At 45.7% G+C, this 26,507-nt stretch overlaps 5 protein-coding genes across 7 annotated transcripts; all 5 read right to left on the reverse strand.

The window, feature by feature from the left end:
* Positions 1-68: 68 nt before the first annotated feature.
* Positions 69-3,934, reverse strand: slc35d2 (solute carrier family 35 member D2). Its single transcript, XM_037483309.2, has 12 exons — positions 3,294-3,934; positions 2,820-2,853; positions 2,633-2,719; positions 2,450-2,517; positions 2,288-2,359; positions 2,051-2,119; positions 1,853-1,955; positions 1,485-1,577; positions 1,330-1,397; positions 1,148-1,226; positions 644-726; positions 69-379 (listed from the first exon to the last, which is right to left on the reverse strand). Exons 1-12 carry the CDS (start codon positions 3,419-3,421, stop codon positions 283-285), a joined length of 981 nt encoding a protein of 326 aa, XP_037339206.2. The 5' UTR covers positions 3,422-3,934; the 3' UTR covers positions 69-282.
* A 1,288-nt stretch (positions 3,935-5,222) lies between these two features.
* On the reverse strand, positions 5,223-6,400 carry ccl27a (chemokine (C-C motif) ligand 27a). Its single transcript, XM_037482994.2, has 3 exons — positions 6,261-6,400; positions 5,686-5,803; positions 5,223-5,601 (listed from the first exon to the last, which is right to left on the reverse strand). The coding sequence occupies exons 1-3, from the start codon at positions 6,322-6,324 to the stop codon at positions 5,490-5,492; spliced, it is 294 nt and encodes a 97-aa protein (XP_037338891.1). The 5' UTR covers positions 6,325-6,400; the 3' UTR covers positions 5,223-5,489.
* Positions 6,401-7,328: 928 nt separating this feature from the next.
* avp (arginine vasopressin) lies at positions 7,329-9,542 on the reverse strand. Its single transcript, XM_062562221.1, has 3 exons — positions 9,306-9,542; positions 8,493-8,697; positions 7,329-8,405 (listed from the first exon to the last, which is right to left on the reverse strand). Exons 1-3 carry the CDS (start codon positions 9,423-9,425, stop codon positions 8,269-8,271), a joined length of 462 nt encoding a protein of 153 aa, XP_062418205.1. The 5' UTR covers positions 9,426-9,542; the 3' UTR covers positions 7,329-8,268.
* A 1,345-nt stretch (positions 9,543-10,887) lies between these two features.
* ubox5 (U-box domain containing 5) lies at positions 10,888-16,180 on the reverse strand. Of its 2 annotated transcripts, none has more exons than XM_037483588.2 (7): positions 16,070-16,180; positions 15,043-15,106; positions 14,568-14,669; positions 13,549-14,264; positions 12,864-13,465; positions 12,581-12,772; positions 10,888-11,888 (listed from the first exon to the last, which is right to left on the reverse strand). In XM_037483588.2, the coding sequence occupies exons 2-7, from the start codon at positions 15,094-15,096 to the stop codon at positions 11,668-11,670; spliced, it is 1,887 nt and encodes a 628-aa protein (XP_037339485.2). In that variant the 5' UTR covers positions 15,097-15,106; positions 16,070-16,180; the 3' UTR covers positions 10,888-11,667. The 2 variants fall into 2 exon arrangements, with proteins under 2 accessions (XP_037339485.2, XP_037339484.2); XM_037483587.2 differs by having other exon boundaries at positions 10,890-11,888; positions 12,864-13,468.
* A 180-nt stretch (positions 16,181-16,360) lies between these two features.
* lzts3b (leucine zipper, putative tumor suppressor family member 3b) lies at positions 16,361-26,111 on the reverse strand. Of its 2 annotated transcripts, none has more exons than XM_062562246.1 (8): positions 25,878-26,111; positions 22,948-23,922; positions 21,795-22,265; positions 21,532-21,699; positions 21,229-21,357; positions 20,761-20,952; positions 20,304-20,534; positions 16,361-19,480 (listed from the first exon to the last, which is right to left on the reverse strand). In XM_062562246.1, exons 2-8 carry the CDS (start codon positions 23,803-23,805, stop codon positions 18,377-18,379), a joined length of 3,153 nt encoding a protein of 1,050 aa, XP_062418230.1. In that variant the 5' UTR covers positions 23,806-23,922; positions 25,878-26,111; the 3' UTR covers positions 16,361-18,376. The 2 variants fall into 2 exon arrangements, with proteins under 2 accessions (XP_062418230.1, XP_062418231.1); XM_062562247.1 differs by having other exon boundaries at positions 22,948-23,797; positions 25,878-26,110.
* Positions 26,112-26,507: the final 396 nt, after the last annotated feature.

The raw sequence follows: 26,507 nt of genomic DNA on the forward strand, positions 1-26,507 counted from the left end.
ACGTCTTCTGAATTTATTAAGTCATGATTTAAAATTGAAATCAAAGTTGCGTTGACTGTTGCATCGCTCCGATGCGGGCGGCAACTCGCATGGCAAACGATGACTTAGCGTTAAAATCGCTTTGAATGGTCAGCAGTGCTGTACAAGTGCAGTCTCATCTGTCTCAAAAATAAAAGTGTAAAAAACGATCACCACGCTCCAATGTGGAGCATCGATGCCACCGAATGGTGAGGGACAAAACATCGTCCATTTAGTTTGCAGAGGACGTCCCAGTTGAAGCTCCTACGTCTCAATCTTCAGCTGTGGGGATTCTTCTGTCTTGCTTGCAGGCGGTTTGTCGATAAAGGTGAGATACGAGTACATTAGCCCGCCTGACATGCTGCAAACGACAAAAGCAGTGAGTTCGTAGTTGCAAAGTTTTGAATGTGGCTTGGAAATGGAATTCAAATCTAGACTACAAATGTAAACAGAAAGAAGTGTTAATTTACGGAAATCTTTTTTAGGCCTTGTGCCTGTGTTCGATGACTTTGTCACATCAAACTCCTCTCAGAGTTTTCGGTTGTAGCCGCGCACAGCTTGTAACGGCAGATTGAAACAATCAAAAATGAAAAAGATAAACTGGAATGGAAAAAAAAATTCTTACCATATGCTGAGGCCTAGGAAGTTGGTCCAAGAGAACAGGTAGTCGCCACCCACAAAGATGCCAATGTACGCTACTGCAACATTCTTAGAATAAAGTAAAACAATGATTATGCAGGTTAGTGATTATGTTGTTGGCAGAAAGAAAAATGGGACTATGACTAATGAAGGACTACGTAAATATGACCACTTCTACAAGCCGTGATGGGCGGACTATTAGGACGCGCAGATCTTTGCCAACGTCGGTTTGCCAGTCGAGGGACGCACAAAGTTGTGGAGGAAAATACGGCACAAATACGTCCACGTCCACACACGAGTTACCTCTAGAAGCATGGCCCATTACATGACATGTCTCTTAGCGGACGCATTTCATCCAAAGCGACTTACATTGCATTTTTAGTCCATGGTTTTTACATGTTTAACCCAACATGGGTGGGGGGGGGGGTAGTGTGCAGCCGCAAGGGCGCAAGGGCGTCCCATGGTGGTACTGTGATCGGCGTGTTCATACCTTTATTGCCCCCACTACTGTGGTAGTGAGTGCCGAGTTATAGTAGCTGCACAGGACTATGGAATACATCAGCACAAACCTGAAAAACAAGACAAGGCAGTAATGTGAGAGTTACGGCAGTACGGGTTCTTTTGTGATGTTTTCCTTGAGTTGCCACAAACTTGTGACAGTAACTGACGTACCCCATGAAGCAGGACATGAGGAAACAAAAAACAAAAGTGCCCTCAACCCAGTCCTCAAATGTGACGGCCTGTGAATCGAAAGACAGAAGCCGGTCAGGCAGGAAAAAGACACCCAGAGATGCGATGACATGCGGGATCAGAGTAACCGCCTCTACCTTGTGTAAATCTCCAGTTAATGCACTTGCCAAAAAAGTGGGTATGACAATGATTAGCGCATTGTAAAATAAGACACCATACTTCCCAAGGCCCTTAACAAAACACAAACAGGAATATATTAGACACCTCAATGTGGAACGGCACACGTATACGGTTACTTTTACCGCATGTTTAGCATCACAATATTATAAAATAATAAATCACATTTGACTTGACATTTGAGTTAGACATACGAGCTCTACATCCTTTGTTGCTGTTCAAAATCAGATAATGCAGTGAACCACGGGCTACACAGAGTGCAGACTGAACGGTAAGTTACACTGCGCCTGTGGTCTCCGTTTTGGACAGACCCTGCAGGGAAGGTTACCTCAGCGCCAAGTTTCTTCTTGGTGTACACGCCGCCCGCCGCAGTGAAGGCGTCGTTGAGCAGGATGAAGGCGTAAGCCTCCAGATCAAAGGCCAGGTCTGAGCTAGAGAGGAGGAAGAACAAATGTGTGTCGGTTCTCACGTGATGTTCTCAAAGCATTCCAGCATTTTGTTTCTTTGACATTTAAATAGTCCATACCTGGCAGCAACCAGGGCACCAAGGACTATGGTCACCACACTGTACACAAGGCGTTTTGGGAAGGTTTTTCTGGCAAAAAAAAGAGCCCTCGAACATTCAGGTAATAAGTCCCAAAGCTCCAATCTTGTTTCGTTCGACTTGTTTCCTGTTACAGCACTTTCAGACCGACTGTGTCACAATTGTTACACGATAAATTGTTTCAATGCAGCAAAATATAAAATCAGAGATATGCCTTACCTTAATATATATACTTCCAATATCATAGTCATCAAAATGGTGAATTTCCGAAGTACTGTAAACATGGGTAAACTGTAAAAAAAAAAAAAAAAACCTTTCTTTTAGGAAAACCAAACAAATAAGGATAGGCAGACTTAAGGAGTAAATCTGCTTTATTAGAACCTGAGTTTTTTGGTGCTTGCCAGTCCTGTTATATGGTTCCCAACAAAAAGCAAAGGAAGTGGGAAAATCTGTATAGAAAATAAAAGGAGGAGGGGGGGCGGGGCAATATAAACACATTGAATGCAATTAAAGAAAGATTAAGATATGTTGATATCTTATTTGAATAAATGAAGCACAGCTTACTTTAAAGGGAATACTTCGGTCCAAGTCTTGAAACTGGACTCTTTTGCTCATTTTGGCAGCATAAAGAACAACAAGTGTGGCGAGCATCTGAAATCCACCAGTTACACACACACAAGTTACAGTGAAGTGTGTGTGTGCACGTGAGATGACACACACATCAAGAAACATCCATATCTGGACAACTTACCTGGCCGATTGCAAGACACATGTAGGAGGGAAATCTGAGAAACCAAACAGACTTTGTGTGATCCACTAATGACTTGATGATTTGATGTTATTTTATTTCCATATTATTTTCACCCCACAACATTTATCTGAAGCCATCACTTATATTTAAACCATTCATTCTCGAAAAATGTATCAATATAAAACTGTTAAAAAGTTAGCTTGCGGATGAAGTATTTAAAGTAAGTTAAGTTAGTTCAATTAGCTCCACCTTAAGTAACGTCCACCTTAAGCAGTGACGTAACGTGCACATTAGCCTGACGCGTGTACATTAGTAGCATTGTTCTGCATAACGAGGCAACATTTACTTTAAATCATTTAAGAAGGATATCCCATCATGCTAATGCTCCTTCTAATAACACAGCGTAAGGAAACCCCGCAAAGCCCCCCCCCCCCCCCTCCGGTGACCCCGGCCGATGACGTCACACAACGTTACCTGAAGCTCGTCAGCACCGTTTTATTCACCACCGTGATGACGAACGAACTCCCGGCGTAAAACAAGGCAGAGTAAAACTTCAGCAGCCCGGAGTGCTGAGCGGTTTCGGGACCAGAGTCGGAGGACATCGTCAGATGATGTGAAGACACCTGCCGGGAGACGTTTCACTACTACTACTACAGACGGCGCATGCGCGGGGGGCTACACTACTTCCTGGTTGTCCCACCCAAAAAAAAACAAGGAAAAAAACAGATGTTTGCATGACAGCGGATATCAACCTCGATGCTCACTAGTGTCTTCTTCTTCTTCTTTCTTTCTTCTCACTAGTGTCCATGTGCAAACTTTATTCTAATAAGTTATTAGCTGTGGTGCCGGCGTGTTGTCTGGACTGCAATTAAAAACGTCTGTCCGGTTTTGGTTGATTTTTTGGTTGAGTAGGCATGCTTTATCTTTCATTTAGTTAATATCTAAGTACAGGAGATGCGATATATATTGCAGCCGAGGGTTTATGGTGCACCAATAAAAAAAATCACGATAATACCAAAACAACAAACACCGCTCCGCTTCTGCACCCAGGTGGCAGCAACTTTACGTTAACTTCGAACCTCACTTCCTCCTCCCTCTTCTTCCGTCTCCTCTTTCACAGTAAAAGCATCCTCTGCACGTGACAAGGTCACAATATAACAAACAACACGTCAACTCCTCTCCCAGGCACGGATTGATAGCCATGCAAAGCACATCCCCAGACACACATGGGAGACTTTGCATGAAGAGAAAACAGGAGGAGTCAGCAGTCAACGTGCATCACCAGTTGTTGCTCTACTTCATAACACTCCAGGTTTAATCCATATGTGTGTCTCCACTAGAAGGCAATGTTGCATCACACCTGTGGAAAAGAAAACATCTTCATTCACAAGGACAACTTTCTACCTCGGCTTTACTCTCCAGTGCTTTGATTGTTTAAGCAAGTCTGCGCCGTCATAGTCTCCCTCGCTTGGAGGTTATTTGACTCCTTGTTTTCCGCCAGACATTGAAATTATAAACGATTATGTCTTATCAACACAAAAAGATCTTTTGCTGATTATCCTTTTGTGATTTATGTTTGCCCTTTGAGGCAAGATGAGACGTATCCAAACCTTAGTGACAAGCTGGGGAATCAAAGTCTCAAAACCATCACAGATGTGCTGCCGGCAGCAGTCCAGCACCGCACAGCTGTGACATGCTTATGTGTCTAAGTAAATTTTGCAGCGTTCCCATCTGAAGCCATTATCTCAAACAGTAGCTAATGTCCTGCAGCCGATTGGCTTTTGGACAATTTGGATTCATCCGATGAAGGAAATTCCACTTGTACTGGTTTGGTAATAGACAAGAACAAACCTGCTCTCACTTGGGTGGACACATGTGAGAAAATCGGCTTGTGAGACAAAAGGGAGGTTTACGCAATTAGCTTGAGGGGCTTTTTGCCATTGTAAAGGGATGAGTAATTCACACAAGCGTGTGGACTTGGCTCCAAGACTGATTATTAGCTCAATATTGACAACCAGGGGAGATTACCGGTGCCACTGTGAACAAACGTCATCCACATAGCTTCCCATGACTTGCATTGGGAAGCTTTCTCAGTCCAAAAGCTGCGTGAGACGTTGCTCTGGGTCAAATGCCAAACCTGAAATGTGTCGTACGCTGAGCCACAACAGACAAAAAATAAATCCCTCACTATTGTGCGTTGGACGTGCTGCAGAATACTAAGCGCAGCATCAGCATTCTGATGATTTCATTTTGCTGCTGGTTTTTTCTAAAGACATGAAAAGTGCATCAAAAAGCCAGCCAGTAGTGTGTCTGTGTTTTTTAAGAATATCACTCACTTAAAAAAGCCTAAACAAGTCTCATGTATGAGCTATTTTACAAGCAGGGACACAAACATGAATCGGATCAAAGAAGAATAACACCTTTATTATACAAAAGAATAACGCTGAAATATACACTGAGTGAAAAGTCCCCATAAGGCAGAATAAAGCAATGTTAATGTTGTAGTCAATCACTTCACATGCTGTAGAGTAATCCATAACACGGCATCACATTTTATGAACTGATGCTTTTGTAGTTAAAATCTTGTTTTGAAAAGTAACTTTGGATAAATGTAATGGATCATATCAATGATCCTAATCAATTAAAAGAAGGACCCAAAATGACGGCTTTTCAGAAAGCTCTTTTCTGCATGATCTTTTCCCTCCGCCGGTGCAGATGATTCAGGAATGCCTCCACTTTGGGATGAGCACATACGGGCGTCCTCAGGTCCTTCACATGCAGTCTGTGAACCCACAAGGGAAGAAAACACTTTCTTATGATAACTCCTGCAAAAAAACCATCAACTTATCATCAATTTATCACTCACACCAGTGCAGGGATGTCACAGGCGTCGCTGCCGTGCTGCATGTACCACCGCTGGACCCTCACTAGTATTTTCGGAGAGATGAATTTTTTTGTTTTGATGCAGCATCTTGGGATGGCGGCTGCAATTTGGGATAAAGATACATTAAAAGGATTGAAGAAGGATAAAATAACATAGAATAGGTCAATTGACTGTAAAGATGTATTCCTAGATGTGTTTTCGGGGTGCAGTGCCACCACAAAGGACCTGCTTGTTACCCTTTAACGATTCCAGTAGTTCACCTTTTTCTCAAGGGCACCGTACGATATTTGGGGTTCGGGCTTCACTCTCAATGTGATTGGTTTAAAATAAAGTTTGTAAAACTGAAAAGTAGCATCGATGAGTTCAGTGAACGCGTGCGGATTTAAACTTTCCACGTTAATGTGAACACAGAAATGTTTACAAGCCTTTACAGTCTTACCATACCTCGACATCCTCCCATGTATAGAAAAATCAACTTATTTAAAAGCATAACTTATATTCAGATAAATACTGATAAAAGGAGCGCTGTCTTGGTTTTAACATCGTCACCCACTTACCTTCAGTTGAAGTGATGGCCAAAGCACAGAGGCAGAGGATCACAAGTGGAAGTTTCAGCTCCATGATGACAGAAAATGATGAGAAAGAGTCTGTACTTGCCTTATAAATACTGTCACTGAACACACACACACACACACACACACACACACACACAACGGGGCGCTCTGACAGGTTCCAGCAGGTTTAATTGCTACTCTTTTGTGGCTTCATCTTTAAACATTGATTGATTTAGAACAAATTCATGACTAAGGCCACACCCACAGTCCTGAAAAGGTCCGATACGCAGTTTAAACAATTAAGAGCAAAGGAACACTGGATGAATGTCAAATGGAAAGTTATTTCAAGTCATCTGTCCTTAGACATCGGGAAAAAAGGAATGTCAAAGACTTGTGACAAATTAGTATGTGTCTAATGCATTTGTGAGGGACCCTTCCTCTGCAGATGGCCGTGACCTCTGACCTCGCTGCAGAGGGAAGCGCTCAGCAAAAGATTCACAGACGAGGACAAAGAAACTCGGACATTTGCAGGAATTGACAAATAAAGACTTTGCTCTGAGATGAGATGCGGATCAGTCGACAGGACGTTACAGTGAAACCGCAGCTCGGGGTACACAACCAACTGTCACATTCCCGCTGTGCTCAGGTATGCGTGTTGCACAACTCAAGTGCAAACAACATCATTTAATTATTGAAGTGGGGAACTTCTGCTGGCAGCGAGGCTGACAGGCTGACGACTTGAGTGTTCGGGGAAGTACGGGGGGGGGGGGGGGGGCTTTGTTTGCATTTCATTTTTTGAACGTGCAACACCAGATACGGGATTCTGCATAAAGCCTGCAAACCTTAAGAGTAACTATACTACATTTTATTTATACCCTTTTTTTAAATTCCGGTAAATCTGGAGCATTTGTTTAATTATTTAAAATAGGCCAGTGGAGTATTGTGTATTATCAAATGCATTGGCAACATGACAATATAAAGTATCTGATCAGTTTTTTGGAAATAGAAAATAAGAATTTAGGAACATTAGGCAACATTAACTAAGCTGAGGAAAAAGTCAAAGTTCCATTCAGGGCTCAAAATAGGTGAGGTCTAATGAATCATGTAAATCAATACAGATTTACAATATGCATCATTCACGCAACACGGACAAGGTGTCATGCGATGCATCAGTGAGGTTTAAAAGATTTGAATAAACATCAAGATCAAGCCCTGCTGAAGCGCCATACAGGTAGTGCGTGAGTCATAACAGGTCCACGGTTAAACGTTAAACGGGCAGACACAACACCTTTCAATCACCGCACAAAGAAACGTGACAATCAGAATCCTCCTTCATTCAATTACTCAACACGTTGACACACGGCCGAGATATGTGAGGTTTCAAGTGACATCTGCTAAATTCATTTCATGGACATTAATAGAGGAAAATGGGAAAGTAAGTAATGAATGTCGGTTAGAGGTGTAATTATGTTAAACGTGGGAATAATGAAAAGACCGTAGGGTTTTTTTGTATTGATATTCTGTATTGTTTCTATTTTAAATGAACAATAATATGTCAACTACAATAGAATGAACTGCTTTAGAATCGACATTGAGCTGTTTCACATGGATGTCTGTAACCTCAAATCTGACTTATTTACAGAGTTTTCTGCTATCATTCAAATTTTAAATGGAGCTTTGAAGTGTGTTTCATCCTCTCAAATTACAGTTGTGTTTACAGTATATACATTCAACAGCGAATATGAAATCTACTTTTCATAAGCAATCTCCGTCTCCATTAGGATGTGGATGGAAACAGAAAATGACTTAATTGAAAGATAGGCCTTGCTCTCACTGACTTTAGAGACACACACACACATCATGGCAGCAGGGGTTAAGAGAGGACGTTTTTTTGGCATAACATAGATTCATGGCTCAAATTTCAAGGCTTGTGGTGGAACGGGGTGGTATGATCTTCCTTCTGTTGCAGGGGCCCAGGGAAGGCAGGGGGGGAGGCTCCACAGAGAGAGCATCAGTGCTCAGCCTGCCCCCTGGTGGCCACGTGCAGCAGGCGCAGCAGCAACTCTGCAGCCGAGCTCCCTGCTGAGCCGCGGGCCTGATCAGAGGCCTCGATCTGACCAAGACACTCAGGGTCCACCGCACAGCTCTCTGAGAACGGAGACCGGGACTTTATTAAAGCTGTGTAACCGTAATTCATGACATTCTGCACTTAAACGCTGTGAAACCGGATTGTACCCGAGTTACAGCAGAGCCCCGAAGCGGCACAGCGACCTCCGTTGGATCCACAGGGCCTCTCTCCCGCCTGGCACGGGGTGAGCAGGTAGGTCTCATCCACGCAGTTAGCCATTTCCGAGGAGCCCAGCAGGCAGCCGAGGCCCTCCCCGCAGCAGATACTGGGGCCGAAGCAGCGGCCCCTGTCTCCGGGGCCACAAGACATGCACTGGAGGAGAATTTGAGTCATTTAAATATTAAATTAGATGAATTATTGCTGGAATATTGTCATTTTAGTTATTTTTCTGCTGCACATTTCATATTTATATTATACATATCAGTAAATGTTTATGCCTATGTGTTCTATTTTGTAGTTGTTAATTATTTTATATTGCTGTTGCTATTTGTAAATCTGAGAGCAATGTGAGACAAATTCCATGTATGTGCAAACATACATGGAATTAAAGATTTAAGATTGAAAAATGATAGTGTATAAAGTAGATTTACTACACAACTTTTTGTTTTTCTTCCATGTTGCTTTGGTGAATTACTTTTAAGATGGTCCATTCCAATGTTTTTTTCCCTGATATTAACGGTTCTTTACGCATTTGAACCCAAATCATTTTATCAAAAGAAAAACTCGTAAAATTCTTAAGCCATTTCTCATATTTCATACACACAATTTTCTTCAATTTATTCTTTGCATTTTCCTTACCCGGCAACTTAAAGGACATTAGAATAGGCTCAAACACACATTTTCAACTTAAAGATTTCCACGATGATAAACGAAAAGTGCAAGCAGAGGACACCAAAGATGGAACTAATAACCGTGCTCACCTGTCTGATGCCGGTCTCGGGGAGCGCTCGTTTCCCTCCACGGGGGCAGTTCTGGATGTAACAGGCGGATGAGATGGCGAGGAGTCCCAGGACGCACAGGGGGAACAAGGAGTGAGGCATCGCGGCTGGTTTGGGGATGTTCGCTCCGCTACGTTCCTCCGCCTTGGTGGATGTGTGTCCGCTGTCCCGGCAGACTCCTCACTTATAAGCAGATGGACACGACCCGACGAACGCGACTGACAACTCCGATCTGACGTCAGCGTCGTTCCGCCGTCCACGTGTGCGCGCATCCGAAGGCCACATGGGTGCGCGCGCGCGAGAGGTCGCGGCAGACATGGCTGTGCATCAGAAGTTTGCCATCTAACGAATCTGCAGCAGAGACAGATGCCTCTTTCTGTATTCACGAGCGCACAACACTTATTTGGAGTAACTTTAGGTCTGAATAATTTCAGCCCCGCCGGCAGGTATGACACATTAGAAATGGCACAAATAATAATAGGAATTAAATATGCTTGTGTACAGCTAATTGCATCTAATGCAATAAGCGCGCTGATTTGGTAAATTTCATGTTGCTGCACGATTCAGATCAAACTCACTGCAACCTCGAGGTCACACAAATTATTCACCTGATGATGCTAAAAACTACTGATGAGCACAACAAGGTTTTCCAGTAAACATTAAAAAAATGTATTCTCAAACTGTGTCTTATTGCATGTTAACTAACAAGTAAATTCTAACGAAGGAGTTCGAGCTTTTTCATGGATACAGAACGCGCCCCTGAACAATGAGGGGTAAACGTTTTAAAAAAACGCTAACCAAGTACCAATTCTGTGCTTTTACCAGTCGGCTATAGCTCAAACGTCAAAGTCTCCGTCTCCTCTCCACACGAAGAACATCTGGTTCCCGCCTCTGCTCGTGTACGCAGAGGATACAGGATCACGACCTTGGTTACGCTCAATGTTGTCATGGAAACCGGCGCAACACTTGTGCGGTTTGTGATCACAATAAACCGTGACAATGATTACAATGTAAAGTCGGGTGGAAGAGGACGAAGAAGTGGACAAGGAGGGCACAAGACCTGGAAGAAGTGGACAAGGAGGGCACAAGACCTGGAGGAAGTGGACAAGGAGGGCACAAGACCTGGAGGAAGTGAACAAGGAGGGCACAAGACCTGGAAGAAGTGGACAAGGAGGGCACAAGACCAGGAAGAAGTGGACAAGGAGGGCACAAGACCTGGAGGAAGTGGACAAGGAGGGCACAAGACCTGGAGGAAGTGGACAAGGAGGGCACAAGACCTGGAGGAAGTGGACAAGGAGGGCACAAGACCTGGAGGAAGTGGACAAGGAGGGCACAAGACCTGGAGGAAGTGGACAAGGAGGGCACAAGACCTGGAGGAAGTGGACAAGGAGGGCACAAGACCTGGACATTGTGCACGTATTTCCCCGACAAGGCACCTCATGAGAAATATAAAATATAAAATATTCAGTCGTAAACTTAATTAAATTGCAACTTTGAAGAAATGCAGCGTCCCCATACTGCTTGAGAAACACAATCGTACGCAGTTTAATATTACCTGGAATATATGTACATTATCAGTCCGCTGAAATCCTTGTTGGCGTTATTTTTCTACTGTCTGAAGACAAACTCTAGACTTGTGAGGGCGTGTAACGTGGTAAACGGAGGGAAGAGCGGACAGCCGAGCATGATTGTGCTTTATTTACCATGCTCACGCAGCCTTGGGTCCGCTCGAAATCCACTTTCATGCCTCGGTCCTATTGCTACTGTCCACCAACCTTTTCTCTGTGCCCCCTCAACACATCTACTCAGCCGGGGTGTTTGCAAAGGCCGCAGATCCAAGGCTGCGACTGTACGATTCATCGCTCGATGAAAAGGAGAAAGACGAACAGGAAATTATTTTCAACGTTCAAGAATCTTTTAATCGATTCTCTTTCTACATCGGAGGACATCAAAAACCATTGATTTTGCGACGTCCCAAATCAAAGAAAATTCAAAGAAATATAATCCTCAGCCCGTTTTGAAGTTTACGAAACGTATGCGTCAAAAATAACCAAATGGTTGCAAGAGTTCAAAGCGAGGAATGAAGTTTCATGGAAATTGTTTGTTGGACAAATCAGCATTTATTTAGGACGTCATCATATGATCCAAGAGGTGTTAAACATAAAGGACCACACCTCTGTGAAGATGCAAAGTCTCTGAAGATGAGGGACGGGGGATCTGTTATTCTCGGCTTTGAAATGTTATTTATTTATTTTTTTTATCTTCCCCAAAGCGGTTTATTGGAGACACCGTCCTCACTTCACCTTCGACGCAATCCTCATTTCTTCACAGCACACAGAAGCCGTCAGTGGTGCACTCGAATGACATCACTGCGTGCGCTCAGGCTCCTGCAGGCGACACACGCGATGCGACCCGATGTCGACGTGGCGACGGAGTTCAGCGGTTGGGATTCCGTCCGCACGCAGTCACGGCACAGCAAGTGGCCGCAGCTCAGACGGTAGATGGCTGCTGCAGCTTTAGAGAAGGCCGACACCGAGCAGGAGCACGCCGAGCACGTCTCCCCGCCTGGAGAGCAACGGGAGAGAAGACGAATCAAGGGTTTATATGGATGCAACTCAGAGACACATTTCTAAAGTACTAAGTCATTAATTTGCGTTTATTTTGCCGTTAAGACTAGGGCTGTCGAAATTGCTCAAAAATGAATATTCGCTTTAAAAAAAAAACACACACATTTGAATATCTGGTTCCTACGGAGGAGACGTACGTCACGTCCAGACTGAAAGTCACGCGCGCAAAGCCGCCGCTGATTCTGCAGCGGACAAATTCATACAACGTGACATAACTTCACGTATAGCTCAACAAGTTCAACAACATATTACAAACGTAAAAATAAGTAAATGAACTAATGACCCAGACCGCAGACCTTGACAGCTGTGCTGTGCTTAACATGGAGCTTTTCCTTGGCATGAAACGGCAAATAATCAAACCAGTGCATGAAACTGTTGTAGCCGATCTAGTCTATTTTATTCATGCAATACAAAGTCAGTACAGTAGCGCGCCACCTGCAAAGCAGACAGACGTGCCGCTGCTGCCGCTGTTGTGTTTTCGAATATTAATTTTCATATTCGAATATCTATTTTTAACAACTATAGATATAGAATATTCGTTGACAGCCTCTGTAACTGGAAAGGCAGCATCAGCTTTGCATGCACACAGGGTAGCGTGTTTTGATCAAACGGGACGTTCCTAAACCCTACCCGTTAGCGTGCTTGGAGCGCTTGCAGGCGGCCGTTGCTGAGGAGTGTTCAGTGGTTCTGGTTCGGGACGGACACGTCCCTGCTGACCCACGTTGGAGGTGAAGGAGGGTCGCCCCTGCAGGGCGGAGAGGAGGGCCTCGTCCAGACTGGCGGACAAACGCTGCTCGTGAGAGCTGCCGCTCGGGAGTAAAGCTGTATGGCAAAAGAGTAGAAGGTCGACACAACAAATAGGTCAGCGGGCGCGGGGTTCAAATCCAAATCTCGTAGATTACGTTTTACCAACCTGAAACGCCGTCATTTCTCGGCCTTTTTGTTTGAGGTCGTAGTTGCGTCTCGGCTGTCAAATCTTGGGATGATTCGTTGCACAGTCCACTCAACTCGCGTTTCTTTCTCCTCCCCTCCCCTGATTTACCATCTATAGTAAGAGGCTGGGAGTCGAATGTGTGATTACCGTTATCGGATGGCAACGTCCTGCTTGCGTTTCCGGCGCCAGCATTATATTGAATAGCGGTGTCGTCTATGGAGCTCTCCCTGAGACAGGGAGAGTACCGGGCCGCTCCGTCTACCTTGGAGGCCACAAGTCTTGAGGCCTGGGGATTTTCTCCCTCTCCTCGCCGTCCCACCGCCCCGTCCCTCCTCATGATCCCTTTCTGCAGTATGAAGCGGTCGATGCGGCTTTTCAGTTGGGGGTTAGGGAGAGGCTGGGAGGTGGAAGTGAACGGGACGCCTGTGAAGGGATCGTTGGGGGCTCGCCCCCAGGTGGCTTCGCTCTTCTGGTGCTCCTCCAGCGTGGTGCTGTCCACTGACACTCCGCTGGGCAGCAGCATGGGCAGCAGCATCACCTCCTGGGTTATCTGGTCCAGGAAGTCTTCTGGGATGGAAAGACTACTGGAGGCAGAAAAACCCAAACAGATCATTAGCGACCATGCAAGATGTGACCGTGATTAGACTGCTTCATAAACAGATACCATGGTGACGAAGCTGCTTGCTGCGTTGGTTTGTTCCTGCTGCCAGAAGGGGTCAAAAACACAGGTCTCGGGACGTGGCTTTCGCTGGCTGCGTGGTCTCTTTTAATCCTCTCCACCTCTTCTGCAGGGCAGCAGCGGGCAGGTTGTCCCCACACGGCCAAAGCCTTGAGGCCGAGAGCGGACGCCGAGCCGCCGAATGGCAAGGTCACGCGGAGTCGCCTCACCGCGCCCAGCGACAGCAGTCCCCGACTCCACAGCTCCTCTTTACGAGAGGTCGGAGGTCGCGGCGGCGGAGGGGAGACAAACGGGGGCCGGAAAGTGAAATTTGGACGAGTGAAACAGACTTGGGTCTCCTCGGTGAGTTCGCACCGACCGACCAGTTTGAAGTCTGGCTCAGCGGTGTTTGACTTGAACGCCTGGCCCCCTTGTCGAGGCTCGCCCGGGGCCTCCCCCCCCCACTGTTGGGCCTGAAGTCCCCACCGCTGGCCATTACTCGGGCCGTGTTTAACTGCATGCTCTTGTGGTCTACTCGTTTTCTGGTCCTTTGCATTCATTTGATGACCTTTGTGGCCCATGTAAGAATTCTGGGTGGGTAACGTATCAGAGCTGGTGCTGATCTCCAGCCTCTTGCAAACTTGCCCTCGGTCCATACCCCAGGTCCACAGCTCTACATCCACCCTGCACAGCTCCACCTGGAAGCCGAATGTCAACGTCACCTGAAAGGAATTATTCATAAAGAAGGTTAATGTATTACTGCTAGAGATCCTAACTACGATTCTCAGCAATTCAGTATGGATGTGTTTATAATTTATAGAGACTTTTGCATTCAGCCACAAGAGTGCTTACACTATTGGTTTGTTAGTTAAATATAAAGGTGAAACTGCAATAAGATTAATTACATTCTTTAAAATGAGTTAAGCACCTCATGTAAAAAATATTATCATGAGCTTTGCCTGACAATCTCTGTATCCAAGTTAAGTAAAAAAAACCTTGATTAAAGTATGACAGCGTCATCTTACCTGTACAGGTGGCCGTAGGAAGTACTCCAGCTTGAAGCCCCGCCTCCGGAGAGCAGGGTCGGCTGACAAAAGGTTTGTGACATCATAGCCATCTGCACACAGCTGAAAAAATAAGTCATTTTTCTATTGTAATACATGGTGGGGAGCTGACAATATAAAGACAATGGAAAAAAGGCACGGTAATAATTAAAATATCAATGAACATCCGTCATCTCTAGTGAGGAGAAATGATTATCATGGTAAAAAGAACATAGCAAGGTCAGCTATGATTCAGTCGCCCACACACCACTTTGTCCCTCTGCTTCTTTATTTTCCCATCTTCAGTATGAACCCTCAATCGCTAGCAATTTTTTTTTTTTTTTATCCTTGTTGATGGTTGAACCACCGACCCTGCGGTTGCCATCTATTATCCACGCGCCATGGTCGACCCGAAGAGTAAAAGTACCCTGAGGAAGGTACACGGACAAAAAGTTACCTTGTTGCATTCAACTGTCGTATGAAAGGCCGGCAGACAGAGATTCAAAACCATATTCTCCAACCTGGGAGGACAAATAAATAGATTGTAGAGTGACAAATATAGTTTATAGGTCAAGGCAGCTTTATTAGCAACTAACCACATTTTGTTTTTAATACACAAAACATTTGACCTCATGGCACGCAGCAACAATTTTAGTTCTACAAGGCAAGCTATTATTTATAATTCAACAAAGACCATAAACTACTAGCTGCCACTAAGGTTAGTGCTGATTGGTCAAACACAGATCAGATTAAAAACGTTAAGATGACATTTTGTGTTTGCAGCTTCTCAAATGTGAGGCTTTTTCTGTGTTTGTTTACTTTTACTTTATTACTTCCCCAACACAAATGGAATAGCTTTGCGTTTTCGGCATCTCGCTGTGGAAAATAAATGCCCCAAACAGTATAATCCAACCTTTTCTGGAATAACCGGTTATTCAAATAATTATATATATATTATGCTGTGAATATATATTATATTATATATAAGTATAAATGAATAAGTGCGGAAAGAATGAATAGTTTGATTAAAAATCACCCAATTTATATGATTCAGTCTGTATTACGTTACACATTAAATACGTTTCTTAAATGTATTCAGCCACTTAATTGATCAAACTAAACAAGCTATCAAGGTATTAACGTTAAATAAGAAAATATTACTGAGTTACGGAGTAACATTTTGATAGAGAAACAGACTGTTGCAGCGTTTTTACAGAATAACGTTGGAGGCTCTGGACCTACTAACTTATCAATAAACAACACGTAGAAAATATTAACATCTATATTTACATTATTTATTTAAAGGGCAGCGTCGTCCACAGCTGGTTTTGAAATACGTGTAACGTAAATGTACGTTCAAATACACTATTAACGTTGAGCGTAACAGCTAGCAATATGATATCGGGTAAGATGGCTAATTCCGACACTGACACACACAGACAATGTTAACATTAGTTTGGTAAACTAAAGCATACAAAGCTTACTTTGCTTGTTCGTGGACAAACTGGGCAGTTTTCACGTTAAATTTGACTCCTCTGCCCAACTTTAGCTGGTGGCTAACAGCTACAAGCCATTAGCTAACGTTAATATAGCCGGCACAACTAGGGAAACACAGAAGGGACAAACTTAGACGAAAAAACGCGAATAAATATTTAACGAAAAAAAGAATATTTGAAGTATTTAAATATACTCAAAACATTTAATCTGAGGAGTCGTTTCAAAGCTTAGCCTTAGTCACAGAACAACCAATTTTCTCAATGACAAGAAGTGCTGAATTATTCACATATCTTTATTAGTTCTGCTGAATTTTAACAAAGGTGTGGTTTTAATCAATCCAGAACAATACTAGTAACATAAATGCAAACAATAAATCCAAAACATGTATAAAATTGGTAGCATTTTGTTCTCTAAACAATGCAATACTGTAACTACATTTATCACATCAAAAGGAACATCATTTTTGGACAGGGTTGCTATGTTTGCACCATCATGATAGGCCGTTCGGCTATCTACACAGTTAAATAAAAACACATAAAGGAAAGCTCTAATGGCACATATTCTTGGTCAGTTCACAATAATATAATAACAGTAATAAAGTTGATAATACTATGTAATACTGTAGAGATAAGTTCATTTTCTTGAGAAACATCTTTGTATGCTTGCGAAAACAACACATATAAAAGCCATGATATTCACATCTGAGTCTACTGTACATCATAACTCGGTTGTAGGACACTACATAGTGCAGTTAGCCTGAATGCTCCCTTAAAAAGACGTAGACGTTCAATTTTTCAGATTTTTTTTTTCCTTCCATCCCCCTACTTTGTCTAAAGGAACTATACAGAAGAAAGTAGAGTTTCCAGGTTGCAGACTCCCCCCCCGTTTCCAGTTTCACTCTCCTTAAACTAAGCTTTTATGTACATCTTAGTATACTTAAATGCCTCCCTCCCTCCCACCACCCTGCCAAACAAAAAAAACCTTTGCTCTCAATATATCTTTCTTTGCTGTATTGCCACTAGTCCCTCTATCCTCAATCTCATAAGCTGAAGCTTTTCATATGTATACACACATGCACACAGCCGTTCTCCCACGCACACACACACACACACACACACACATTCACATTCTATAACTATTATTATAATTTATTTCCAGTATATCATACATTCTATAAATTTCTTTTTAACTTTGGGGATACTGACTGATTTCTCAGATCTCTTGGCTGTAAATGCACCAGGTGAATGACACAATTATCATAATAACTAAATTCCAATTGTGTACTTCCATTCACATTTTTCTTGCGGTTCAATAAGAAGAAATTTGAGCTGACAGCAACAGCCCTCCGATGACCTCTAGTGTTTGTTGTTAGTCACCGCAGACGATCTGCTGAGAAGGCAAATCAGGTTCTCCCATGTCTATAAACATATTCTATATTCAGTTGGGTTTGATAATCTACTAAACATATCTATTTCATTCAGTTTGTAGAAAATATAAACTCTGTTGGTCTTGATGGTGCAATTAAATGAGTCATGCATGTTGGACCCTGCGCATGAAACACCTTGAAAACTCAATCAAGAATAATCCGTCTGTGTGACCTTTGACGGCAAAATCTGCTGGTATTTAAAGGAAATTGTCCAGCCATGTGTAATCACTTTGTCTAACTGGTTTGCTGATATTATAATTAAAGCACTGAAAATGCTTATCACACAATTGATTCTTTTTTTCCCCATCCGTTTCCAGCATGAGCATTATTCTCGTATACATGCTGGAAAAAAATGTAGTAAGGCGCTCTCTGGCCAAAAATGCAAGTTAACATCACACACTCTGACCACTATTTCTACTTTTACATTACCAGTGACACAGACTTACAATGAATAAATACCGCATAATGTTCTGGTTGATGATTTCTGACAATATCCATGATTGTCTTGGTCCTTTTCTAGCATGGGCATGAAATGAGCCCCTGTGTTAGTGCTCTCATCTAAACATTGTCATTTAACATTTAGTTTTCTGCCATCCATCAGTGTGGCACACTTCTCATGAACACTGATTAGGGAGGATGTAGTGGTGTGCAACTCGTGAGAGAAAGATCATCGATAGATTGAACGTAGTTCAACTGCTTGTTACCGATAATGATGGAGTCGCTGCTGTTGCTGTTTGGTGTCTTTAGTTTCTTTGAACAGTATGTCAGACTGTACTGATTTATTCTATTATAGACTGAAATGTTTTCAACTGTACGCTGAAGTGAGTGGGCTTGTGGCCAAACTGCACAGTTCGTCGTGGATCCATCTTTATATCTCAGTGGACTCTATCCTCTCCAGGCGCGAGGGTCCTGCCCACGGATTGGCGAGCTGGTGGAGGGACGGAGGGCCCTTCTGGTCTTCACAGGGAGGGGAGATGGTGAGGGCGATGGGGCCAGACAGAGAGGGTGGGGTCTGAGGAGACAGAGGTGAGAGAGCCGCAGGTGGGGGCGGAGAATTGGAGGAGGTGGGGGAGGTGGTGGTGGTGGTGGTGATGGTGGTGGTGGTGGACGTCGTGTTGGGTTTGGCTCCCAGCTGGGTCATGCGTTTTTCCAAAGCCTGGTTCTTCTGCAGCGTTTCCACGTAGCTAAGCTGCAGCTGTGCCTGGTATTTCAAAACCCGCTCCTTCTCGTCCTGCCAGGTGTGTCGCTCGTGGTCGAAGTTCAGGGCCTGGCGCTCCCGCTGCTGCCGCTCCAGCCGCAATGCGGCCTGCAGCTGCTCGAGTTGTCTGCGCAGCTCCCCGGCCTCGTCCCAGTGACCCTCCTGGCCCCGCTGTGGCTGGTGGCCGTCCTGACGCAGTTGCACCTCCTGGCAGAGTTGGGCCTCGTGACGTAGCTGGGCCTCTTGGCGCATTTGGGCCTCGTGGCAGAGCTGGGCCTCCTGACGGAGGTGGGCCTCCTGGCGGAGCTGCACCTCTTGGCGCAGCTGCGCTTCTTGCCGCAGTTGGGCTTCGTGGCGGAGATGAGCCTCCTGGCGGAGCTGGGCCTCCTGGCGCAGTTGGGCGTCCGGTCTGATTTGGGCATCCTGGCGTACTCGCATGTCCTGCTGCATGTGGGCATCCTGCCGCTGCTGCATGTCGCGCCATTGAGCTTCTTCGCGTTTCTGCCTCTCCTGCCTCTGAGCTTCCTGCCTTTGGGCTTTGGCTTCGTCACTCTGCAGACTCAGCAGCGTGTCCGATGTGGGGGTGAGAGAGTTGGTTGAGGGCTCAGTGGGATTTCGTGGGCAGTGGACGAGTCCCCACGGTGGCAAGAGTCCCGCCGCAGCTAAATTGGGGCTCACCACAACTTCTGCTCCTCTGCTCACTTCATTCAGAGCCCGCTTTAAACTGAGCACCTCTGCTTCAAATACACCCAGCTTCTCTCTAAGGATGGACACCTGTAGAAAGGAACATATATACATATATGCGCTGACATCAGTCGCTTGAATAAGGAGAGACAAAAGAAAGTAGTGAGCCTTAATGTATCCTGGAACGCAATTATCTGAGCCAATGGAATGAGCATATTAAAGCAGTTGTATGACATTTTTATTACATTTTAACATCTAAACTTACAAAGGTCCATAACTTGTTTTATTAATCTTGGGTTTCTGTGTCCCTTGGGAGTTTCCCTAGAAAAGGGATTATAAATACATTTATTCCACTTGAAAAGGAGAAGAATATTGGTTATAAACGTAGTGCCTATTTAGTGATGAAATATTCACCATTTATACATATTGTATTGGTGAGAGCTCATGAGCTCATTAAGCCCAAAGGGAAAATAATGTTGCATCTATAATATATAATGTTGCCCAATTTGTCCGCACCAAAATCTGTTGCAAGGATTCTAAGTGAGCAAATGCCCAACAATCCAGGTGTAGTAGTAAGTCTCTTAATGGTGCAACCTTCCTTGTTGTTAATTCTATTTTGACCGCTCTTCAACATAAGCCATCATAGGTTTCATGCTCTTATTGGGGTGATATATGACGTGTACTGTTTTTAGAAATAGCTGAAGAACAGATTGTGGTCACCATACAGTGAGAATGATATGATAAGTGATAAATCTGAAATCTGATAATTAACCTTACCAATTGTGAAATGATTTCATTACGTTTGAAAAAAGTTTCAATGTATTGTCAATGTGCGTAAATGATTAGCCTGTTTGAGTTTTCCTTTGCCTCTTGGAGCCCGCTGAGTATTAAATCAAGTGTAATTGAAACTCACCTCTGACAGAGTCCTCCTCAGCTCTCCCTCACACTTCTCCAGCTCCACGCTCTTGGTGCTGTAGGAGTCCTTCAGTCCCAGCATGGTCTCCTCCCGCTCCCTCAGCTGTGCATTGAGCTCCTTCAGCTGGCCTCTCAGGGCCACCATCTCTCCGGCTCGCTGGGTCACTTCCGCCTGACTCTCCCGCAGCTGCTGCTTCAGCAGGGAGATCTCTCCCGCCTTCTGACACACCTGGCGCATGAAGAACAATTGAGTGGGTGAGCAGCATCATTTGTTTTCCGTATTCAGTCGTGTTTTTCAGTCGTATTTGAGCCGAACGCGCTCCCTCTCGCATTGCATGAAAGCGGAGAGGCTTGACACACACCTTCATCCCCCACTGTTCAGTCCACCACGATGGAACCCTGATTACATTTTACCGAGCCGGTCGAGCGCACCGAGTCATACACTCATCTCTCACCTCCCACTTGGTCTCCTCCAGACGAGGCAAGATGTCAGCCTGCTCCTTCCTGTAATCCAGACACTTTCTCTCCAGCTCCTCTCTCTGGGCCAACAGAGCCGCCATCTCTTCCTGGAGCCTCCTCTTGTCCTGGGACAGACGGCCTATCTGGGCCTGCAGGGCCGTCTGGGAGCGCTGAGCACGACGGGTAACCTACAGACAACGCGTACATACGCCTTTTGTCAGTTTTAACAGTCTCCATATGTATGTTCCACGTACACGTACACACACGGAGTGTGTAGTTCCTACCATGCCCCACAAAGTGTGGTATGTCTGGGATAGATTTGATTTAAAAAGCCTTTTCAGGTGACACCGCACTTGCCTCCGAAATATCCAAGTGAAGAACTTAAGTGAGATTCGGCGACAAAGACAATGGGGAAAATAAAGTGAGGCCACTTCCTGGAGGGTGGAAATATGCAGCGAGTTCACCTGCTGAAGACGCGAAGCGTAGTTCTGTCTCAGCTCGTCCATCTGTCTCTCCCAGACACGTTGCTTCTCCTCAAACACCTGAATGATTGCGGCCTCACTTTGGTCCAGGTTTCTGCGCATATGCTGCACCTGGTGGATCAGAAGTACAAGAAGTCCAACTCGGAGCGCAAAATGTGGCGCTATCAAACAAACTTCTCAACATCAGAACTGATCCTATGATTGCTCAAAAGTATCCTGCCCTTTTTTCAAACCCAATAACTTGCAAAGCAGCTGCACGTCAGACGCGTCTGAGTGACCTCTGACCTCTTGCTCTTTCTCCCACAAGCGGTCCTCGAGGTCCTGGATGACGTCGTCGGACGAGGGGGAGGGGCGCAGCGGTGCTGGGGCGTCACTCAGGTGGCTCAGCCTCTGGTAGGACGAGGAGCTCTTCCCCGAGGACGACCGGCCACTGTCCGAGGCGCTGAGCCCGTTCTGCGGGAAGAGACCACGCGGCGACACATTAGAGGCTGCCGACGGCGGGGCGCGTTCTGAAGCAGACCGAGCAGGTGTATGGGTGATGGCCGTACCTGGTAGCCAGGCTTTTCGAGCTTGTCGAGCCCTGCAGTCGCCCCAACCATGCCCAATCTGTTGATGTGGCTGGTGGACGCACTGAGAGGCCCCAGGACTGCCGGGGGCCCGCAACCGGAGCCCGAGCCCGTATAAGTGGGCAGGCTGGTCAGGGAGTTCCTCCCTGAGTCAGACATCCCTCCCTGAACAACTTCAATACTGCTTCCCCCGCCCTCAGTTCTGCTGACCCTCACTGGGCTGTCCTGGTCCAGGAGCAGGGCCTCTGGGACCTCTCCTGTTTCTGCTCCTGCTCCATCCCTGCCTCTCCTGCCTCCTCTGCTCTCACTGAACCCTTCACTCCTTGCCTCAGTCTTTCCCTCGCTCCCAGCTCCTCCTGCCTGGCCCACCAGGTTCTGCATGGAGTGGAAGCTCTTGGGAACCACCGGCTTGAAGGCAGAGGGACGAACAAGGCCCGAGTTGTTCTGCATGGCCTGGGACAGAGAAGGAGGTAGGAATGGAGACGGAAAAATAACAGAGAGAAGTAGACTGTAGTGAAAGTTTTAATGCTATAATTCTACATTGTGCTGGGTAAGCATAAAAGCACAATCGTTGTATTTTATATTCTATCCATGCAAACGCTAGATGGCATTAATTAGGTGTTTGAGGTTGGGTTTTAGATTTTTATCAGGTCTAGGTTAGGCCTTCATACGATCTCTTTGTAACGTGACGGCCAAATAAAGCGACCAGAAGAACTTTCCCCTTTGTGTTAGTAGCCCACAAAGACGCCCTGTTGTGTGAAAGGAGGCAATCTACCCAAAATACTGTAATTTTAGCCCAAACTAACATGACTCACATTCCTCTTTTTGCATGCACACTGAGCTGTGGAGGCGCAATAGGAAGACTTAAACAATTAGGAGGGAGTTGAATACGATTCACCCACTCTGCTGCTAGTGCTGAAACCTCACAATACCTTTGGCTGAAGAGGTAAAACTCAAAACTAAACATTTGAACTATAAGACAAGATTAAATAACAAAACAAAGAACATTTTGTGAACCAGAATTGAGTTTCTTCAGTATTCCCTAATCATCTCATGACCCCTTACGTCCACGCTACACCCGCTTCGAGCGCGCCGACCCCCAGGTCGGAAGCCACTCTCCTAAATCTTGAAGTACCTGCTCCAGTTTCCCCGACACTGGCAGGATCTTGGGCGGGTTGTGGTTGGGAGGGTTGTGGCTGCCCGGGTTGTTCTCACCCTCAGCTCTGGCGGCTGCCATCTCTCTGTGCTGGTGCTGGTGCTGGTGCTGGTGTTGGCTCATGCCAACGCTGCTCTTCTCGTTGGCTCCTCGTCCCACAATGTTCCCGCATGCGTCTAGACCTGCGGCCTGTATTTCCCTCTCCCTCTCTCTCTCCGACCTCTCGTTCTCCAGCCTCTCCCTTTCCCTCTCCCTCTCCCGCTCCCTCTCTCGCTCCCTCTCCCTCTCTATCTTCTCCCTCTCTATTCTCTCCCGTTCCCTCTCCCTGGCTCTCTCCCTCTCCCGCTCCCTCTCTCGCTCCAGCCTCTCCCTCTCCACCCGATCACGCTCCCTCTCCCGGTTCCTCTCCCTCTCGCGCTCCCTCTCTAACCGCTCTCGGTCCCAGTCCCGGTCCCTGTCTCTCCCCCTCTCGCGCTGCCTGTCCCTCTCCCTCTCCCACTCCCTCTCCCGCCGGCCTGCTCCGTTTCCACACTCCAACTGGTTGTTGTTGGACGGGGCCGCCATGGTACACTCAGTGTTGGTGGAGGAGGCTGTTTCGGTGGGCCGGTCGGTCCCGGTACAGGTCCCAGTCCCAATACTAACACTCCCTCGTTCATCACTAGAAGCCGTCCCGTCTGATATAGTCGCCGGTGGGCGGGGCAGTCGCTCTGCGCTGCAGCTGCGGTCAGCAGGGCAACGGCGAGAGAGAGGAGGGGCTCTTGGCAAGGTGGTCCTCGTACCCACAGACTTCATGGCAAACTCCTGCTCTCCTGCCACCCCACTGCCAACACTGCCCATAGTGGGGGTCAAAGGTCAGGGATTAGAGGTTAGGAGTCAGGATTGGGGAGGGTGACAGATACATTTGGAAGTAGTGTGGGTCATCACAACCTAATGCAGGTAGTGGGGGCACACACACTAGAGGAACACAGAAAAACGAGAGGGGTTATACAATATTATAATTGCATAATGACTGGTTATACAATAACAGCTAATGCAGAGATCACAACCCACATACAGGAGCCGCGTGTTCTTCCCACCATGACACAAATGAGACGGGTCTGACGGACACGTCTGAAAAAGTTATAATGAGGCCATAAGTAAGGTTAAGGATAAGATAAAACAGATAAAACCTGTCCTTCAGCTGAATGATAAAATCACAGGGCTGGTTTATGACATTATCATGTTTACACTTTGTAGGTACGCAGGGAGTTATTTTTGTCTATTTTGTTTGTGTGCTTGAATAAGGTGCTGGTTAAAGAGGTCACGCACAGATACAGTGCAAAACAGAGATTACACTGTATTTTGTGTCCATTAGTATTATTGAACTTGAGGAGGGTATTTGTTTTTTTTTGTGTGTGCTGCTTCACTCTTTAATGCTTGATGTGTTGAACTGATAATAATACCACAATAATTGTGAAAAGGTAAATACCCCAAACTATGGCCAAAAAGCTTTGTCAATATCTCTTGAGGTCTTAATATTCGCATCTCAACATTATAAAATACATGCTGTTGTATGAGTTTGCATGAGGCTGCGTTCCTGTTCCTGTTCAACCCTCTGAGTATTCACTCTGTTGCCAGTTTACTAGGTACAAATTAAGGAAATCAAATACAACAACCCTGCAATCCATCTTGCCCTCACTAACGTTAAAATGTTGAGTTTTCCTTGAAACGGTCTCAGCGTGGTGGTTGTGGTGCTTTTGAATTTTATACTGCGTGTTACAGCTGGCCTGTGTCAAAATGCACAAGATATGATGCCATTACAGTTTACTGTACTGTAGTTGATATTGTATATATTCTTATGCGTATTCATCTTTTAACCAAACAATCATAGGCAAACCGAGAGTTTAGGCTGGTTGGTTTCTGTGACAGTCTGGTCTGGGGGGGAATGTGAGGTCAGGCCTATCAGTCCCTGGTTATACAGGGAGGTGTTTCATTGATAGGAAAGGTGTGGACCACATATAAAACCATTATCAGCACAATGGAAATCAATTCAACAGAACTTTAGCTCGGTATACCTAACAAACTGGAAATGGGGGGGGGGGGGGGTTGATGTATTTCCCTCTGTTCACTGTATTCTGGTAAAACAACAAAAAGACACAAAAAATGCCCCGAGAGAGAGACACTTCTCAGTGTAATGCAATGCAATTCAACTTCTGCGCAAATTGCAGCCTCCGAAGATGAATAAAACCGAATACATAAACTTGGTAAAGGCAGGAGGGATTGCAGGGATGTTGTGCTAGGTACCATAGGTGCAGGCCTACGCTTGGCCAGGGTTTTGTACACAGGCCGTTTTGTTTATGTGTCACCACCAACGTGTAGTATTACACAGAAATCACCCAGTAGCACGTCTCTCCCTGGCATAGACAGACAGACAGACAGACAGACAGACAGACAGACAGACAGACAGACAGACAGACAGACAGACAGACAGACAGGCAGACAGACAGAGACGCAGTCATGCCCGTGCACCTCCCCGTCTCGGCTTACTTCCACTTGGGTGAATTGTAGTAGTAGTAAAATGCACCGCCTGTCTGTCTGCTGCTCTGCCTCGATCCCCTCCCCTCACGACTCCCCCACTTCTCTCTCTCCCCCCTTTTTTTCCTCTTCTCCTTCTTCCTCCCTCCGCATCCCTGGGCGGTAAGGGCGGCTTTAGCAGCATCCGCCGCATCAAGCCCCGAACCGAGTGCGCTCCTGAACAATTACCCGCTAGGCCCCGTGACGAGAAGCGGACGCACGACCCTCGCTGGATCAAAAAGGCAAAAACACGACCAATGTCCAGATTAAAATGCACAGCGTCAGTGACATTGACGACAGTGGCTTTGATTTACCGATCGTAGCATCCCGGCGGTCCATCCTCAAAGGCTACTCACTGTTTTGCAGCTTCGGCGTTTTGAAAGATGGCAGCCTCAATGAAGGATATTGTCGGAGGACAGCAACGTCAGTGCCGGTCGGCTCTGAATCATTCTGCGTTGTTACTGCGGGTCGGCAATATTAGGGACGGTGTCTTCGACCGCTGTCAGCGTCGGATGCTGATGATGGAGTCGGTTGATACGCGCATCAGCTGAGAGACACACACCCACCTCTGGCCCCGCCCCTCAGGCCGCATGATGCACACGCCCCCTTTAGGCATTCGTCCAGCGCCCTCGCCCCCCCCCCCCGGGAGAAGCCTACCGAGTCGTGGTCGGTCGCCTGGATGGATGGATGGATGGATGGATGGAGGTGGATGAGACTGAAGTGATCCTGACATACAAATATTTTAATATATGGTGGTGGAGGAAGTGTTTGGAACCTCCATTTAAGTACAACCACTGACATCACCATGTAACTGAATATTATAAAAAAAATAACAGTACAGTACTAAATGTACTTTGTTATACAAAAACTGATTAGGAATTAAAGCACCCCTGCTTACTGCAAGATTTCCTCATTTGTATTTCCTGTCCAATAACATTTGAACAATTTTTAATGGATCCCACACTTCCCATTATGAAAGTAAATAC

The sequence above is a fragment of the Pungitius pungitius genome, chromosome 5 (assembly GCF_949316345.1).
Source record: "Pungitius pungitius chromosome 5, fPunPun2.1, whole genome shotgun sequence".
NCBI lineage: Eukaryota > Metazoa > Chordata > Actinopteri > Perciformes > Gasterosteidae > Pungitius > Pungitius pungitius.

What these genes read in the sequence shown, in the direction of transcription:
- lzts3b (XM_062562246.1), bottom strand. Translation starts at nt 23,805, where the DNA reads ATGGGCAGTGTTGGCAGTGGGGTGGCAGGAGAGCAGGAGTTTGCCATG. An exon ending in TGGAGGAGACCAAGTGGGAG is followed by an intron (nt 20,535 to 20,760) that starts GTGAGAGATGAG and finishes TTCATGCGCCAG; the next exon opens with GTGTGTCAGAAGGCGGGAGA. An exon ending in TGAGGAGGACTCTGTCAGAG is followed by an intron (nt 19,481 to 20,303) that starts GTGAGTTTCAAT and finishes TCCTTTCTACAG; the next exon opens with GTGTCCATCCTTAGAGAGAA.
- ubox5 (XM_037483587.2), bottom strand. Translation starts at nt 15,096, where the DNA reads ATGGTTTTGAATCTCTGTCTGCCGGCCTTTCATACGACAGTTGAATGC. An exon ending in TCCTACGGCCACCTGTACAG is followed by an intron (nt 14,265 to 14,567) that starts GTAAGATGACGC and finishes AATTCCTTTCAG; the next exon opens with GTGACGTTGACATTCGGCTT. An exon ending in GAGAAATGACGGCGTTTCAG is followed by an intron (nt 12,773 to 12,863) that starts GTTGGTAAAACG and finishes TTTGCCATACAG; the next exon opens with CTTTACTCCCGAGCGGCAGC.
- ccl27a (XM_037482994.2), bottom strand. Translation starts at nt 6,324, where the DNA reads ATGGAGCTGAAACTTCCACTTGTGATCCTCTGCCTCTGTGCTTTGGCC. An exon ending in GGCCATCACTTCAACTGAAG is followed by an intron (nt 5,804 to 6,260) that starts GTAAGTGGGTGA and finishes CCCAAATTGCAG; the next exon opens with CCGCCATCCCAAGATGCTGC. An exon ending in TGTGACATCCCTGCACTGGT is followed by an intron (nt 5,602 to 5,685) that starts GTGAGTGATAAA and finishes GTGGGTTCACAG; the next exon opens with ACTGCATGTGAAGGACCTGA.
- avp (XM_062562221.1), bottom strand. Translation starts at nt 9,425, where the DNA reads ATGCCTCACTCCTTGTTCCCCCTGTGCGTCCTGGGACTCCTCGCCATC. An exon ending in CCGAGACCGGCATCAGACAG is followed by an intron (nt 8,698 to 9,305) that starts GTGAGCACGGTT and finishes ATTCTCCTCCAG; the next exon opens with TGCATGTCTTGTGGCCCCGG. An exon ending in GGGGCTCTGCTGTAACTCGG is followed by an intron (nt 8,406 to 8,492) that starts GTACAATCCGGT and finishes CTCCGTTCTCAG; the next exon opens with AGAGCTGTGCGGTGGACCCT.
- slc35d2 (XM_037483309.2), bottom strand. Translation starts at nt 3,421, where the DNA reads ATGTCCTCCGACTCTGGTCCCGAAACCGCTCAGCACTCCGGGCTGCTG. An exon ending in ACGGTGCTGACGAGCTTCAG is followed by an intron (nt 2,854 to 3,293) that starts GTAACGTTGTGT and finishes TTGGTTTCTCAG; the next exon opens with ATTTCCCTCCTACATGTGTC. An exon ending in TTCCTAGGCCTCAGCATATG is followed by an intron (nt 380 to 643) that starts GTAAGAATTTTT and finishes TGTCGTTTGCAG; the next exon opens with CATGTCAGGCGGGCTAATGT.